Genomic DNA, 16,270 nt, shown 5'->3' with positions numbered 1-16,270 from the left:
TCTAAACTCCATCGAGTATTGACCCAGCCTTACAAAGTCTGAGTGGTACACCTCTGCTTTTATGTCCCAGTCCTCTCAAAATAATTGTCAACATTGTATTTGTTTTCCTAACTACCAACTCAACCAGCAAGTTTACCTTAAGAGAATCCTGGTCTGGGACTCAGAAGTCCCTCTGTACTTCAGATTTCTGAATTTTCTCCCCATTTAGAAAATAGTCTATGCCTCTATTCTTGCTACCAAAGTACATGAGCTCATACATTCCCACATTGTATTTCATCTTCTAGCTCTTTGCCCACTCTCCTAACCTGTCTAAATCCTTCCATCAGCTTTCCCACCTCCTCAATACTACCTGTTCCTCCACTTATCTTTGTATCATCTGCAAACTTAGCCAGAATGCCCTCAGTTCCTTTATCCAGATCACTAATGTATAAAATGAAAAGTTGTGGTTCCAACACTGACCCTTGTGGAACACTACTAGTCACTGGTTCCTTCACCTTAAGCTCCCATAAGGCCATAAGACATAGGAGCAGAATTAGGCCATCCAGCCTATTTAGTCTGCTCCTCCAATCAATCATGGCTGATAAGCCTCTGACTCTCCACCCCTATCAGGTCTCCTCTGAGCCACCGTCTTTCCAGTGCAAACAATCCTAGTCTTTTTAATCTTTCCTCATAATCAATGCCCTCGAGACCAAACAACATCTTGGTAAACCTTCTCTGCACTCTATCCAAAACTTCCACTTCCTTCTGGTAGTGTGGCGAACAAGAGTGCACCTAACAAGGTTTTTATATAGCTGCGATATGATTTGTCAACTCTTGTACTCTCTGCCCCAGCCAATGAAGGCAAGTATGCCACATGCCTTATTCATCACCTTGGCTACCTATGTTGCCACTTTTAGGGAACTGTGTAGCTACATGCCCAGATCTATCTGTATGTTAATATTCCTAAGAGTTCTGCCATTTACAGTACAATTCACATCTAAATTTGATCCTCCAAAATGCATCATCTTGCATTTGTCTGGATTAAACTGCATCTGCAATTTCTGTGCCAAGTTGCCAATCTATATATATATATCCTGTTGTATCCTTTCACAATTGTCAGCACTATCACCAACTCCACAAATCTTCATGTAATCTGCAAATTTATTAATCAGACCACTCAATTTTTTTTCTCCAGATTATTTATAAACGCTACAAACAACAGAGGACCTAAGACTGATCTCTGTGCAACACCACAATTTACCAGTCTCCATTCTGAAAGACACCCTTCCATTGCTACCCTCTGTTTTCTATGACCAAGCCAGTTTTGTATCAATCTAGCCAGCCCATCCAAATCCCATGTGATTTTAGTTTTTATATCAATTTGCCATATGGGACTTTATCAAATGCCTTACTAAAGTTCATATAAACTTCTTCCACACTCCTTCCCTCATCAAATATCTTTGTCACCTCTTCACAAAATTAAATCAAGTTATGACTCTATGATGAGACATGGCCTGTCCTGTATAAAACCATGCTACCTTTCACTAACTAGTAACCTTGCCTTTCTCACATGCCTTTTCTATCTCCTGGTGTATCTTGTGTCCCACAACACGACAACTGTTTGGAGGTCTGTACATAACTCCATTTTGATTTTTACCTGCGGAGGTGTAGTGGACAGTGTAGGAGGTTACCTCAGAGTACAACGGGATCTTGATCAGGTGGGCCAATGGAGCTGAGGAGTGGCAGGTGGAGTTTAATTTAGATAAATGTGAAGTGCTACATTTTGGAAACGCAAATTAGAGCAGGACTTCATTTAAAGGTCCTGGGGAGTGTTGCTGAACAAAGAGACCTTGGAGTGCAAATTCATAGTTCCTTGAAAGTGGAGTCACAGGTAGATAGGATAGTGAAGAAGACATTTAGTATACTTTCCTTTATTGGACAGAGCATTGAGTATAGGAGTTGGGAGGTCATGTTGCGGCTGTACAGGATATTGGTTAAGCCACTTTTAAAATACTGTGTGAAATTCTGGTCTCCCTCTTATTGGAAGGATGTTGTGAAACTTGAAAGGGTATAGAAAAGATTTACAAGGATGTTGCCAGGGTTGAAGGATTTGAGCTACAATGAGAGGCTAATTTCTTTGGTGTATCAGGGGCTGAGGAGTGACCTTACAGAAGTTTATAAAATCATGAGGGGCATGGATAGGGTAAATAGGCAAGGTATTTTCCCTGGGGTCAGGGAATCCAGATCTAGAGGGCATAGGTTTAGAGTGATTAGATTAGATTAGATTAGATTATATTACAGTGTGGAAACAGGCCCTTCGGCCCAACAAGTCCACACCGACCCGCCGAAGCGAAACCCACCCATACATTTACCCCTTACCTAACACTACGGGCAATTTACCATGGCCAATTCACCTGACCTTGCACATCTTTGGACTGTGGGAGGAAACCGGAGCACCCGGAGGAAACCCACGTAGACACGGGGAGAACGTGCAAACTCCACACAGTCAGTCGCCTGAGGCGGGAATTGAACCCGGGTCTCTGGCGCTGTGAGGCAGCAGTGCTAACCACTGTGCCACCGTGCCACCGTGCCCCCATGAGAGGGGAAAGATATAAAAGGGACCTCAGGGCAATTTTTATACTAAGGGATGGTGCATGTATGGAATGAGCTGCTAGAGGAAGTGGTGCAGGCTTATACAATTATAAAATTTAAAAGGCATCTGGATGGGTATATGAATAGGAAGTGCTGGCAAATGGGACTAGATTAGTTTAGGATATCAAGTTGGCATGGATGAGTTGGACTGAAGGATCTGTTTCCCTGCTGTACACCTTTATGACCTCAACTCTATCCACACAGATTCGACATCATCTGACCCGACATCATTTCTTGCTACTGATTTAATTTCATTTCTTACTAATAAGGCAACCCCACCCTCTCTGCTCACTTGCCTCTCCCCTCTGCTCATGGGAAAGGTGGGCCAATCATAGCCTACAAGGGAAATTAGAGATAGAATTAGATCCAAGGAAGAGAGATACAAATTGGCCTGAAAAATACATGAGGCAAGGGAACAGTTTAGAATTCAGCAAATGAAGTCAAAAGAATTGATTAAGAAAGAGAAACTAGAATAGGCTTGAGGGGAACATAAAAACTAATTATAAAGATTTTTATGGTATGTGAAGAGATAATTGAAGACAAATATAAGTCCTTCACAGTCAGAAACAGAGGAATTTCTAAAGGGGATCAAAGAAATGGCTGGCCAATTAAATACATACATTGGTTCTGTGTTCATAAAGGAGGACACAAATAACATCAGAAATGTTGGGAAACACAGGTTTTAGTGAGGGGGAGGAACTGAAGTAAATCAGTATTAGTTGGGAAATGGTGTTGGGGGAATGGATGGGATTGAAGGCCAATAAATCCCTAGATCCTGATAATCTACATCCAAGAGCACTTAAAAAGGTGGGTCTAGAAATAACAGATGCATTGGTGGTCGCCTTTTAAGATGAAGTCAGAAGTTACAGAACACCATTTTATAATCCAATAGGTTTGTTTGAAATCACAAGCTTTTAGAGCGTTGCTCCTTCATCAGGTGAACCTTAATTAGTTTATACTTAATTAGTTTGGATTACTTGCTACTTTGGTTGGACCATTTTCTGTGACTCTTCCATCTATCACGTTATCGAGCCATTTAGTTTCTCTGTCTGATTTTTTTGAAATTATTAATCGGATCATCCCTTGACTTGTTATTCAGCTGTTGGCACTTTACTCTCACCATTTGACACCTTTGATCACCAGTAAAGACTTGTTATTCAACCTGTTGACACTCCCCTCACATTATTTGTATCTTTTGACACTCTTAATTACCTGGAATTGTCTTGCCATTAGACTGTACAAAGTTAAAAATCACACAAGTGCTAGCCATCACTATCCGAGGAAAAAGGCTCTCACTGTCCACCCTATCTAACCCTCCGATTATCTTATATGTCTCAATTTAGTCACCGCTCAAGAAAAAAAGAAAAGAAAATTAAAAATCACACAACATCAGGTTATAGTCCATGTGTGTTTGTGTATGAGTGTGAGTGTAAAGGGATATATGTCTGTGAGAGGGTGTGTGTGAGAGTGTGGGAGTGTATGTGTGAGCATATGAGAGAGGATCTGCATATGTGAATGGGTCTGTAGGAGTGTGTGCCAGTGTGTGTCTGTCTGTCTCTGAGTTTGTGTCTGTATTAATGTGTGTGTAGTGCAATGGGATCACCTGTAGTATGACATGAACCCAAGGTCCTGGTTGAGGACATCCCCATCAGTACCAACTTGGCTTTCAGCCTTTGCTTGGCCACTTTGCGTTATTGCCTGTCCCGAGGATGGTCATCTGAAGGTCCGAGGCTGAAGTATTCCCCGTCTAGGAGGGAACACTCCTGTCTGTTGATTATTGTGCAGTGTCCATTCATCCGTTGCCGCACCTCTGCTCGGTCTCACCAATGTATCATGCCTCAAGGCATCCTTGCCTGCAGCATATGAGATAGACAACGTTAGCCGAGTCACATGAGTACATGCTGCTTACATGGTGGGTGATGTCCCCACATATAATGGTGGTATCCTACAGACACACACACACTCCTGTAGACCCATACATTCACGCAGACCCACTCTCATACACAAGCTCTCTCTCATATGCTCACACATACACTCCCACACTCACATACGCATCCTCTCACAGACTTTCCTTTACACACATACACATATACTCTCTCACAGAACTCATACTCCCCGCACACATACGTTTGTGGGGTGAATTTGTACTTGCAGAATTACATTTTATTTTTGCTCAAAAACTGCATGAAACCATGTAAGATTCTGTAAATCCCTTTTTTAGATGAGAATCAGTCTGAACATTGGGGCACAGACAGCCTCACACAGGGCACCTCACACCTTCAATGCATTATCTGGGCCAACACAGCACCTATTGTAAAGTTCACTTGAGAATGTGAACCAACATGCCCATACTAAAAGATGAGAAACTTAACAAACAATCCAGGTCTTTTTCAAAATATAATTTCAGCTGCATCACACTGTAAACTTTTGATATAAATCCTGTTTCATACGATCTTATACTCCACAACCACCCAATGAAGGAGCAGCACTCCAAAAGCTAGTGCTTCCAAATAAACCTGTTGGACTACACCCTGGTGCTGTGTGATTTTTTAACTTTGTACACCCCAGTCCAACACTGGCAACTCCAAATAATAACTCCTGTGCCTGAGTGCTTCCTTCCACTTCACCTGACAAAGGATCAGTACTCCAAAAGTTTGTGATTTTAAATAAACCTGTTGACCTCTAATCTCGTGTTTTGTGACTTCTGACTTTGTTTATCACAGTCCAACATCAGCACCTCCACATCTTTTAAGATTCTATAGACTCTGGAATAGCTCCTATGGATTGTTGGGTAACTCATATAACAGGGTGGGAATTACAGACCAATTATCCTGACATCGGTAGTGGGTAAAATGCTAGAATCCATTATAAAATAATTAATACCTGAGCATTTGGAAAACAATGGCAAGATTAGGTAGAGTCAGCATGGATCTACAAAAGGGATATCATGCTTGACACATCTACTGGAATTCTTCAAGTTGAGTAGAGTTGATGAGGAGAGCCATTGGATGTGGTTTGTCTGGATTTTGAGGGTTTTTGAAAAGTCCCACATTAGATATTAGTGTATATAATTAAAGTACATGAAAATTAGCATAATGTATTGAATTGGATAGAAAACTGGTTGGCAAACAGGAATAAATGAGTCTTTATCTGAATAGTAAGCAGTGACAAGGGGGATACTGCAGGGATCAATGCTAGGACCCCAGCTATTCACAATCTATATTAAGGATGTTGAATGAGGGATTATATATATTGTCTCCAAATTTGCAGATGACATAAAGCTATGTAGGAGGGTGAGCTGTGAGGAGCTTACAGAGATGCTTCAGCATGATTTTGACAAGCTGAATGAGCAACACGGGGTGAATACAGGAAGGATGTTCCCAATGATGGGGGAGTCCACAACCAAGGGTCACCGTTGAAGCACTGTAAACCATTTAGGACCAAGGTCAGAAGAAATTTCTTCACCCAGAGTAGTGAGCCTGTAGAATTCTCTGCCATAGAAAGCAGTCAAAGCCAAAATATAAATTGATTTCAAGAAGAAATTGGATATAGGACTTGGGACTAAAAGGATTAAAGGAAATGCTGAAAAAGTGGTGTGATTGAGTTGGATGATATGTCATGATCATGTTGAATAGCTTACTCCTGCTCCTATTTTCTAGATACTTTATATGTTTCTATGACTGCCCCCTTTCTATTCCTTAGCTCCACCAATGAAGTCATACTTGAAGATTTTTCCAAGATATCACACTTCCTTACTTCAGTAACTGACTCCTTAATTAATAATGCAACACCACTCCCTATTTTACATCCTCCCCTGAAGATCCTATATTGCGGATTGTTGGTTTTCCAATTTTGCTCCTTTCCTCAACCATTTATTTGTGATGGTAACATTACAATTCTGTCAGAATGTCAGCTCTTACCCTTAGTTTATCCATCTTACCTATAATATTCCTCGCATTAAGATGTAGATGCCATTCAACTTCACCATACTCCCTTGAATCTCAAAATGCTTGAACTCTGTGCCTTGGTTACTTTACTATGCTGTGTCCCTTTGTACTAATGCAGTAGTTCAAAACTCTTCCATTTAGATTTGCATTAATGACTTGTGTCAAACAACCGACTGCATATAAATTTGTTGATGATGCAAAGATAGGTAGAAACGCAAATTGTAAGAAGGTTTAAAGAGTCCAAAAAGGGATACATAAAGATATTCTGTGGTCAATTATTTTTCAGATGGGAGTATAGAACATAGAACAATACAGTGCAGAACCCTCGATGTTGCGCCGACCTGTGAACTATTCTCAGCTCGTCCCCCTACACTATCACAAATTCATCCATGTGCTTATCTAAGGATTGTTTAAATCTGCCTAATGTGGCTGAGTTGACTACATTAACAGGTAGGGCATTCCATGCCCTTACCACTCTGCTTCAAGAACCTGCCTCTGACATCTGTCTTAAATCTATCACCCCTCAATTTGTAGTTATGCCCTCTCGTACAAGCTGATGTCAACATCCTAGGAAAAAGTCTTTCACTGTCTACCCTATCTAACCCTCTGATCATCTTGAATGTCTCTATCAAATCCCCCCTTAGCCTTCTTCTTTCCAATGAGAACAGACCCAAGTCTCTCAGCCTTTCCTCATAAGACCTTCCCTCCAGACCAGGCAACATCCTGGTAAATCTCCTTTGCACCTTTTCTAATGCTTCCATATCCGTCCTGTAATGAGGCGACCAGAACTGTGCACAATATTCCAAGTGTGGCTGCACCAGCGTTTTGTATAGTTGTAGGATGATATTGCGGTTCCGGAACTCAATCCCTCTACTAATGAAACCTAACACACCATATGCCTTCTTAACAGCACTATCCACCTGGGTGGCAACTTCCAGAGATCTGTGCACATGGACTCTGCACATCCACACTACCAAGAATCTTTCCATTGACCCAGTACTCTGCCTTCCTGTTATTCTTCCCAAAGTGCATCACCTCACATTTAGCTGCATTGAACTCCATAAATGAGATGGAGTATGAGATAATGAAGTTGTCCACTTTGGTTTAAATAGTTGAAAACAGAATATTATTTAATTAGAAGAGAATGCAGATATAGAGGGGTCTGGGTTATCTTGTACATGAATCACAAAATGTATGATTGTATAACAAGTATTTTGGAAGGTAAATTTTTAAAAAGCAGGGGATTTTTCATTGTCAATTAGCTTTCAACCAAGAGTATCAAAATAAATAAATTTATCTTGTATAATGTTCTGAGATTTTGATACAACATTTGCATCAAATTGGGCAGCATGATGGCTAGCACTGTTTCCTCACAGTGCTAGGGACTGGGTTTGATTCCAGTCTTGAATAACTGTGTGGAACCTGCATGTTTTCCGTGTGTGTGGGTGCTACAGTTTCCTGCTCCAATCCAATGATGTGCAAGTTAGGCGCACTGGCCATGCTAAATGGCCCCGTAGTGTCAGGGTTGCATAGCCACAGTAAATGTAGGTTTATGGGGATTGGAGGAGGGGAGTAAAGAAGGTGGGTGACTGGGTGGAAAGCTATTTGGAGGGTCAGTGCAGACTTGGTGGCCACATTACCTCTACCTGCACGGTAGGGATTTTTTGATTTATTTGCCGAAGAACTGAATTTTATTTTATTTACAAGGAGCTTTCACTTTTCATTGAATTCCACTGTCAATTTGTAACAACTTCACACGACTTGATTTCAACAATGAACTTTGCAGGAACTCTGCTTATATATTTAATGGTGCAACATATTAACACAAAGTCCATAAGATCTAATATTGATTTTATTCCATTCACTCAAAAATTAGCATGTAAGAAATTTTAAAATGTAACACAAGAAAACACAATAGCAACAAATTGTCAATCACTGATTTTGAAGCATGAAAATTGAACAAATTCATTAACAAAATTCATTTCATCAAAAAAGGAAAATAAATTCTTATGTTCTTCTGATATGACAGTTATTGGCAACTGAAAACAATAAAGATAGTCTCAAACAGAACCCAGGAGATGAAGAATAAGTCAATATCCAGAGACATGCTGGAGTCAGAAAGCTTGTTCACACTACGTAATAGGAAGTAGTTGAATCAAAATAATTCGCTCTCCATCTTGTAAACATACGAGGACCAAGACATAGTTCTGCTTTATAGATGTACCTTGTGGGTACTTTCATTAGGTTCTTCTTTACCAAGAGTAATTTTAAGAAGATAGAGCTGTACCTCAACTTTCACGTAAAGTCTGGCAACAGCAACACTGCCCAAGGAGATTGGAATGAGTCAGCTTGGGTCTGCGTCAATCATACAGTTGGTTGCTGATAACATCCACATGTAACTGTTATTACTTAAGTGGAACATTTAATTGAAGGTGAGATTCTGTAATATCCATCATAAAGCTAAAGGATATATGTTGAAGGATTTTCTCATCTCAATGGTAACCTGTATTTATGGGCGTATAGTATTAAAAATAACTGGCATTCACCTGCACAACACCGAAATGCAAATAGCCAACATATAAAGCACAAAACATGTTGATACAAACTGCTCAGCATGATGAAAGGACTGAAGCCATGTTCCAGCCTAAGCACTTTACTCTTAATACAGATATTCATTTCAATTCATTAGAAGAGATAGATTGAGAAGAATATCATTTTCAAATCACACACTGGCTTCCACATACTGTTTAAATTGTGGGGTTGATCTTAAAAACTTCCTAAATATCATACTAATTTATTATGATTTGGAGATACCGGTGTTGGACTGGGGTGTACAAAGTTAAAAATCACACAACATCACACAAATCCTGGTGTTGTGTGATTTTTAATATTAATTTATTGTGGGATATACCAATTCTCATTTGTTATTTCATGACAACACTGAGGCTAGGAAAATTTTTGAAGCTTTTTTGAAATGCACTTCTATTAAGAAATAAATATCAACCTGTCTATTCTGCTACTGTATAGGACTTGTGATGAAAAGTATAACTATGACCATTTTAATTATCTTTTGCAGAGCTGGACACACACACACACACACACACACACACACAAACACAAGCTGAATTTAGAAGTTTTATTTCTGTATGTTATGTGGAAATAATTGTACATACTGCTGAAATTTTATTGGAACATTTTGCATATTTATTTTTTAAAAACTTTCATGAAACTAGCACAATCAAAATACTAATAAGGTGGACCTTTATAAGTTGAGTAGCTGGCAACATTCCTCGAGGCTTATGTAATCAAGATGCACTTTTAGAACAGAGGCAGATATAATATGTTAAATCAACAACATTCTTCAAACTAGTAAAAACCAATTCATATCACTCCAACAAAAAGTCACAAATTCTGTCCAAGTGTTCTCAGTAAACTCCGTAGAGAGTGTGAAACTCAGACTATTGAACTCTGCATTGATCAGGGCCAAGTTAATCCCCCTTATGTCAAAATAAGGCCGAGTTTGAACAAGTATCAACTTTTCAAACAATATTCAACTACCAAGATATTCTGTAATTTCTATTTGGTAATATTTTCTACTCCAACTTACCTACAATTTACTATGTGCATCTCTATACAGGTAAACATTTGATTTTCATGTACAGATTTTAGATGCAGTTTCACTATAGAAACGTTATTCTGATTTTTGGCAGATCTGAAGTGCACTTTTTATAAGCTTGTCATCAAATAATGGCAAAGGGCAAAATGAAATTAACTGCTGACTGATAGTATTATATTCCCACTGAAATAGTACGGAGGGAGACAGCTTGACTAACATTGAACAGAAGTTGGAAATATTCCAATTCAAATGATCCCAAATTCATTTGCAAGAGATAACTTTGTACTAATAGTGTGGCAGAACACAGAAGACATAAAACTGTGGCATCATTTTTATTCATTCACGGGAATGACAGTGTCACGGGCGAGACCAGCATGTACTGCCCATCTCTAATTGCCCAGGCAGCAGTTATGAGTCAACCACATTGCTCTGGATCTGGAGTCACATGTAGGTCAGACCAGGTACAGATGGCAGTTTCTTTCCCTAAAGGGCATGAGTGAATCAGGTGAATTTTTCTGATTATTGACAATTGATCATCATTAACTCTTAATTCCAATTTATTTTCATCTAAATTCAACCATCTGCCATGGCAGGATTCAAACCTGTTTCCCCAAAACATTACCTTGGTTTCTGAATGAACAGTCCATCAAAACACCTCTAGACCACTGACTCCCCACTAACGATGCCAATCACACTAAGCTTTTTGAGAAACTTCTGTCTCCAGTTGTTTCAATGTCAGATACATCTAATATAGTAAAAGAAAAATGCAGAAAGGAGAGCAGCAGCCCACAATCCCAGACAGTTGCAACTTCTTTGAGGTTTACAACAGTGCAGGACAATCTTGTGTTCAGACTTTAGAATATACCACCAGAGTGAACACAAAAGAACACTGCTCAAGTGCAATTTGAACACGAAGATTTATTTGATGAAAAAGCCTATATTTTCCTGGTAACTGAGGTGCATGACACTTTCACTATCCCCCTGCCTTCAGCAAAAAAATTACATTTTATATGCTTCTTTTCTTCAGCAATACTTCATTTGAATTAATGGGGAAAAGTAGTTGTAGAAATAAGTCAGAGTAATACAGTACAGAAGAGTCCCTTTGGCCCATTGAGCCTGCACTGACCTTCTACACTCATTCCACTTTCCAGCATTTGGCCCACAGCCTTGAATGTTATGACATTTCAAGTAGATAAAAACAATGACTGCAGATGCTGGAAACCAGATTCTGGATTAGTGGTGCTGGAAGAGCACAGCAGTTCAGGCAGCATCCAAGGAGCAGCGAAATCGACGTTTCGGGCAAAAGCCCTTCATCAGGGCTTTTGCCTGAAACGTCGATTTCGCTGCTCCTTGGATGCTGCCTGAACTGCTGTGCTCTTCCAGCACCACTAATCCAGAATGACATTTCAAGTGCTCATTCACATACTTTTTCAAGGTGGTGGAGGTTCCTCCCTCTACCAGGCAATGCAATCTAGATTCCCACCACCTTCTGGGCAAAAAGGAGTTATCCCCAAATTGCCTCTAAACATCTTCCCCATCAGCTTAAAATTATGCCTTGTTAATGACCCTTCAACCAAGGGAAGCAATTGTTTTCTATTCACCCAGTCCATGCTCCTCACAATTTTATACATTTCAATCAGGTCCTCTCTCAGCCTTCTGTGCCCTAAAGAAAACAACTTGAGCTTATCCAGCCCTTCTTCATAGCTAAATTAGACTTAAAAACTTTTCAATTTTTGATAAGGCCACTCAAACACTGGTTGTACAATTTTGTCCACATTCACCATGAGATGTTTAAAAAATTGAAATTTGAACACTTTTCCTGAAGGATTCACCGACTCTCAAAATAAAGAGTATTAAAAAAATCCTAAATCGAAGGACAAAAGTCCTGAGGCATAAAAAATGGGAAAAATATGTACTTTTATCAGCAGTCAATGTTCTGATTCTAGCCATTTCTCAACTGTTATTATTGATACATGAACAGGAGATCCAAGGAAATTAAATGTAAACCATTAAAATTCGTAGCTTGACTGTGTGGCATGTTAATTTGAAACATTTATGTCCAGTAATAAAATAAGGCCTGGATAACAGTGAATCCCTTAGTATACCATTCTCATATCCTTTAAGGTCAATACAAACCTGATCAAGCAGAGTATTTCTCCAAATAATTGTACATTTATCAGGGTCTAGTTGACTAAAAATGTTGAGACCAAGATATGGAAGGAGACAGATGCAAAAGTATAATGAACCATCACAAATTATTTCAGCCATTCAGAATAATGTTTTTTTTAAATTTCACCCCAATATGAAGTGGAATTATTTTTATTTCTATACTGATAGGTGCATTAGTTAAGATACAGTGGTCCTCTGAATAGCTGCACTAATAATTAAATAAATGACTTAATTTCTGCTGACTCATAGGAAAAGCAAATTTATTTCCTTAAATATTGACTTGAAAGTACATCTGAGATAGCTGTGATTAAAATGGCTGTGTGGACCTTGATGGGCTAAATCACCTGCCTCCACACTAGGGATTCTATGTGCCAGAATCTTGATTCTTGCTTCTAGCAGTACTGGATGAAAACTTCAAACTTCAATATTTTTTTCACAAGCAGCTAAGACTAGATAGCTTAGCAGTGTGGAATTACCCAGTATTTCCCATGCTATTTTTAACTGATAGAATAAATTTTGCCCATCATTTGGTGAAGAAGTTGGTTTAAGCTCTAAGCACTGGCTGATGTAACACATGGAAACTCCTATAGACCAGTTGCCCTGGTGTTAGAATATAGGACTGTGGTCAAGATCCTCTTCTGCACAATCATCACTGGTCCCTATTGTGGTCAGATAATATGCAGAAGTCAATCACCTCTTTTGAGATTTAGGAAAGAATAAATTATGTAAGGAAGATGACTATCCACAACATTACCAATGCCCTTCCCCTTGATATTCTTCTGAATCTATTGGTCTGAATACCTGGAGATAAATCAAGGAAAAGAATCAATGAACATTTCAAAAAGGGAAAAATCTCACCTTATAAAAAAAGTTAAATGTTTCTTAATCTAAAAAAAACAGTGCTTGTGACTATTTTATTCTAGAGTATGCTTTTACATATCTGAATATCATAGTGAAAAATGCTTCGAAATTAAGTAGTTAATGATCATCCTGGCAATCAAACCAGCCATTTCATTATCTTTTACACAAGTTTAATTTTCTAGAACTTTCATGAGATCCCATGAGTTCATTATAATCTAGACAACAAGGATACAACTACACTTACCCACCATTCAACAGGTGACTAGGATTGGGAGCTACCCTGGCAACTATTATATATACTTCAATGATCAAGGACCACAAGATATGAACTGAAGATTTGATAAACTTTCTAATGCTGTTTATGCAAATTTGTTATTGAAATTATTTGACTTTTTTTAAAATTGAAAGTTGCTAAAGCACATAGACAATTTTAATCGAAAGCTTTTGGGTTAACACTGTAGTTGACACTGGATTTCAATTTGGGACATGCTAAAAAAACCCAGCAATCTCACTGGAGACTTTTAAAAAATATATTAAGCACCCTGTTCACGATTCACACAGCGGGCAAGGAAAAGGAATTTTATTCTGACATCTATGAAAGTCCCTGAAGCAATGCTGCATATGAAGCAGTATTCTCACCTTTAAACAAAACAAAATCTGGTTCTCGAAACAGCCATGTGGCACGTAAGTGATGGGTGATTATTAGAGATGAGTAACGCTGGAAGCAAGACAAGCCATTAGTAACTGTCTGCAGCAGAAAGATAGTCAGTTTCCAGAAGTTACTAAATGTAAAGGACTTGAAATTCAAGAATCCTGCTTCACTGCCACTATGCTGTCCAGTTGGTGCTATCCCAAACAACAGGGACTAATCCAAGTTAAACAGTTGGAGTTGGTGGCCTGTTTCTGGAGAGGATACCACTTCAAAGAATGATTTGAATATCACAGCACTGCCCTGTCAGTCCAACTATGAAAACTGGAGGCCCATGTCAGGCTAAAATCTGAAGTTTAAAAAAGCCAGGCTACATTAAAAATTTTTTTCAAGACCAAGTAACAAACCAATTGTTCATGTTTAATATGCACAGCTTTAGCTAGGTCTCCTGTGGAACCGGACTTCTTCAGTAGCCCAGAAAAGAAAGCAAACATACCCCAAAGCTACCTGTGGATATGATAGATGGGGATTTTGGTGGAAATCCCAGAGGCATGTCATCAAACCCACGCGCTACACAGGGTCTCTAGACTGCTGGATAAAATACCCAGTGGAAAACAAAATGTTCCATCTTAGCAGCAAATTACTTTGTGAGGAGGACATTTTTGAATTTACAGCCACAAATGAGACTAAGGACTCTACCCAATGATTAGGAATTAAGAGGTCTCTATAATTGTACCCTTAATAGTTCAACATCCTTTTGTGTCCACTTGTGGATCACATCTGCTTGTAAACAAACAAGATGTTAGAAAGTGGTTCTTTTCTATTAGCCAAAAGTACTTTATGAAAACTGAAAAACTTAATGTGTGCAGAAATGCACAAGGTATATTAGAATATACAGATGTGAGCCACATGAGAACATTGTGTCAGATTGCTCAGCTCCATTCTCACCCCACTCTCTCCATGAAAAAAGGCAACTAGACGGAAAATTAACATGACTGACTATTGCTCAGATAGAATGGGATAAAATACCAGTTTACAGACAATTTTGATCTATAAAAAGAATTACATCTCAACATGCGCAGTCAGGGAAAAATGATTACAGACAGTACACTGATTAACGTACATTACTGATTAGATTAACAGACAAGTCTTTGATTTGGTAAAGCATTATCACAATAATAAACTAAGGAAGGCATCTCTGTATCCTTAAACCCTGTGAACTGCCACTGCTTTGAATATTAAAAGAAAATCCCAGGACACCTTCACTACAGAGCACATACCATTCTGCCAGGCTTTTATACTCAATGCATCTTCCTATATTTATAAACTTTTCCATTCCAATTCAGGCAGGACTACACTCTTGGGAAAAGTATAGCACTAACTGCTCTATAGTTAGATGTCTCTAAGATTTGTGCTCAAATTATAAGCCACCTCCTAGAGGAAAAAACAAAAAGAAACACAATTGTTGTGCAAATTTTTTCTTTCAATTTATGTGACTTCTCAGCACACCGTGATTAGATTTTGACTGACTTAAGAAATTTGCATAATTTTACAGTAAGAAGACTCTCTTCCTCTGAGAAAAAAGTCAGAAAAAGCGGCAAGCAGTGAGGGGGAAAAATAAAGAAAAGCACAACGGTGTGATGAGGCTGCCTGCAAAATCTCCAACTGCAGAACGTGGGAGAGCTCTTCCCTCCCATTTTTTTGCTGGATGTCTTGTCATTTTCTCATCACCCTCTCACTGTCATTTGTCATCAATTCTTAATAAAAGGGTCAATTCCACTTGACACGTTGTCTATGCATTGTTGGATTTACTCAGTTCCTGTCTGATTGCTGTGGAATAAGAAGAAGTGCATTAGTACAACCTTATCCATTTCAACCTAAAACTGGGCTTATAAATGCCTTTACATATTGTTTTGATTTTCACCTGAGTAAGATCATCCTCCTTGGAAGTTATTTACTTGCTGTATCTTTAACATTGTACTACGCTAAACATTAAGGGTGTTATATAAATGTATGTAGTTGATCTGAAACAGAGCTTCCCAAACTATTTTATAAAGTGACCCCATTGTAATACTTGAAAATTAATGTGACCCCAGATGCCAACAAAAATAAGAATTCACATATTATACAACAATATATAGTATAAATAGAAAACTGTGTTTTTAAAAGACTTTGTATAAAATTGATAATTTTCGTACCCACCTAGGTTTCGGCTGACCTGAGGATGGTAAGCAATGAGTAGGAGGGAATGTGAGGTGTTGATAATTTATGAGTTCGTAAGATGACTTTTTGGTCAGTCAATAACATTAATCTAGTCATTCTGCTGCAGCTGGAATTGAAGAATTATTAAAGGAAGATTGATCCCATAGACATTAAATTCTCTATTTCTAGGGGGTT

At 38.7% G+C, this 16,270-nt stretch overlaps 1 protein-coding gene across 7 annotated transcripts in view; it reads right to left on the bottom strand.

Annotated features, from left to right (window-relative positions):
• Positions 1-11,552: 11,552 nt before the first annotated feature.
• Positions 11,553-16,270, bottom strand: part of enah (ENAH actin regulator) — a 430,686-nt gene continuing 425,968 nt past the window's right edge. For all 7 annotated transcript variants that reach the window (XM_043687385.2, XM_087984585.1, XM_043687386.2 and 4 more), the window contains one exon: positions 11,553-15,703. In XM_043687385.2, the coding sequence (XP_043543320.2) occupies positions 15,666-15,703 (38 nt within the window). In that variant the 3' untranslated portion in view covers positions 11,553-15,665. The remainder of the gene's footprint in view (positions 15,704-16,270) is intronic.

The sequence above is a fragment of the Chiloscyllium plagiosum genome, unplaced genomic scaffold (assembly GCF_037043375.1).
Source record: "Chiloscyllium plagiosum isolate Xiang-an unplaced genomic scaffold, Cpla_swu_hap1 HiC_scaffold_3, whole genome shotgun sequence".
NCBI classification, from domain to species: domain Eukaryota; kingdom Metazoa; phylum Chordata; class Chondrichthyes; order Orectolobiformes; family Hemiscylliidae; genus Chiloscyllium; species Chiloscyllium plagiosum.
This window is presented reverse-complemented; position numbering and strand designations above follow the sequence as displayed.